Source organism: Buceros rhinoceros, unplaced genomic scaffold, assembly GCF_000710305.1.
Source record: "Buceros rhinoceros silvestris isolate BGI_N320 unplaced genomic scaffold, ASM71030v1 scaffold22162, whole genome shotgun sequence".
In the NCBI taxonomy this organism is placed as follows: Eukaryota; Metazoa; Chordata; class Aves; order Bucerotiformes; family Bucerotidae; genus Buceros; species Buceros rhinoceros.
Window position 1 is genome coordinate 1116 of NW_010399755.1, and position 464 is coordinate 1579.

At 65.9% G+C, this 464-nt stretch overlaps 1 protein-coding gene across 1 annotated transcript in view; it reads left to right on the forward strand.

The window, feature by feature from the left end:
- DNMT1 (DNA (cytosine-5-)-methyltransferase 1) overlaps positions 1-464 on the forward strand; it is a gene marked incomplete at both ends in the record, with an annotated part of 2507 nt that overhangs the window by 680 nt on the left and 1363 nt on the right. The window contains one exon of the mRNA XM_010131614.1: positions 265-456. Within this exon, the coding sequence (XP_010129916.1) occupies positions 265-456 (192 nt within the window). The remainder of the gene's footprint in view (positions 1-264; positions 457-464) is intronic.

Genomic DNA, 464 nt, shown 5'->3' on the forward strand with positions numbered 1-464 from the left:
GAGGATTTGGGCTCAGCGGCTTGAGCAGCGCTGGGAGGTGGGAGTGGAAACCCTCTCGGGATGGGGCAGACCCCTCTCATGAGGGGGGTCTTGCCGTAGCGTCCCTTTGGGACCCCTTTCCAGCCATGGCGCCTTCCTGGGTGCCTGTTTAGGGTGGCTGTTGGGTGCCCTGGGGGTTCCTCTGCTCCCTGGGTGCCTTGGCTGTGGCTGGCAGCGGTAGGAGGCGCGGGGTCCCCCCTCTCACCGCTCTCCCTTTGGTCGCAGGCGAGCCGTCCGGCGCCAAACAAGGAGAAGGGGCCCACCAAAGCCACCACCACCAAGCTGGTGTACCTCATCTTCGACACCTTCTTCTCGGAGCAGATCGAGAAAGACGAGAAGGAGGACGACAAGGAGAACGCCATGAAGCGCCGGCGCTGCGGCGTCTGCGAGGAACCGGGGTGGCGGGGGGACGACCGGGTCCTGCG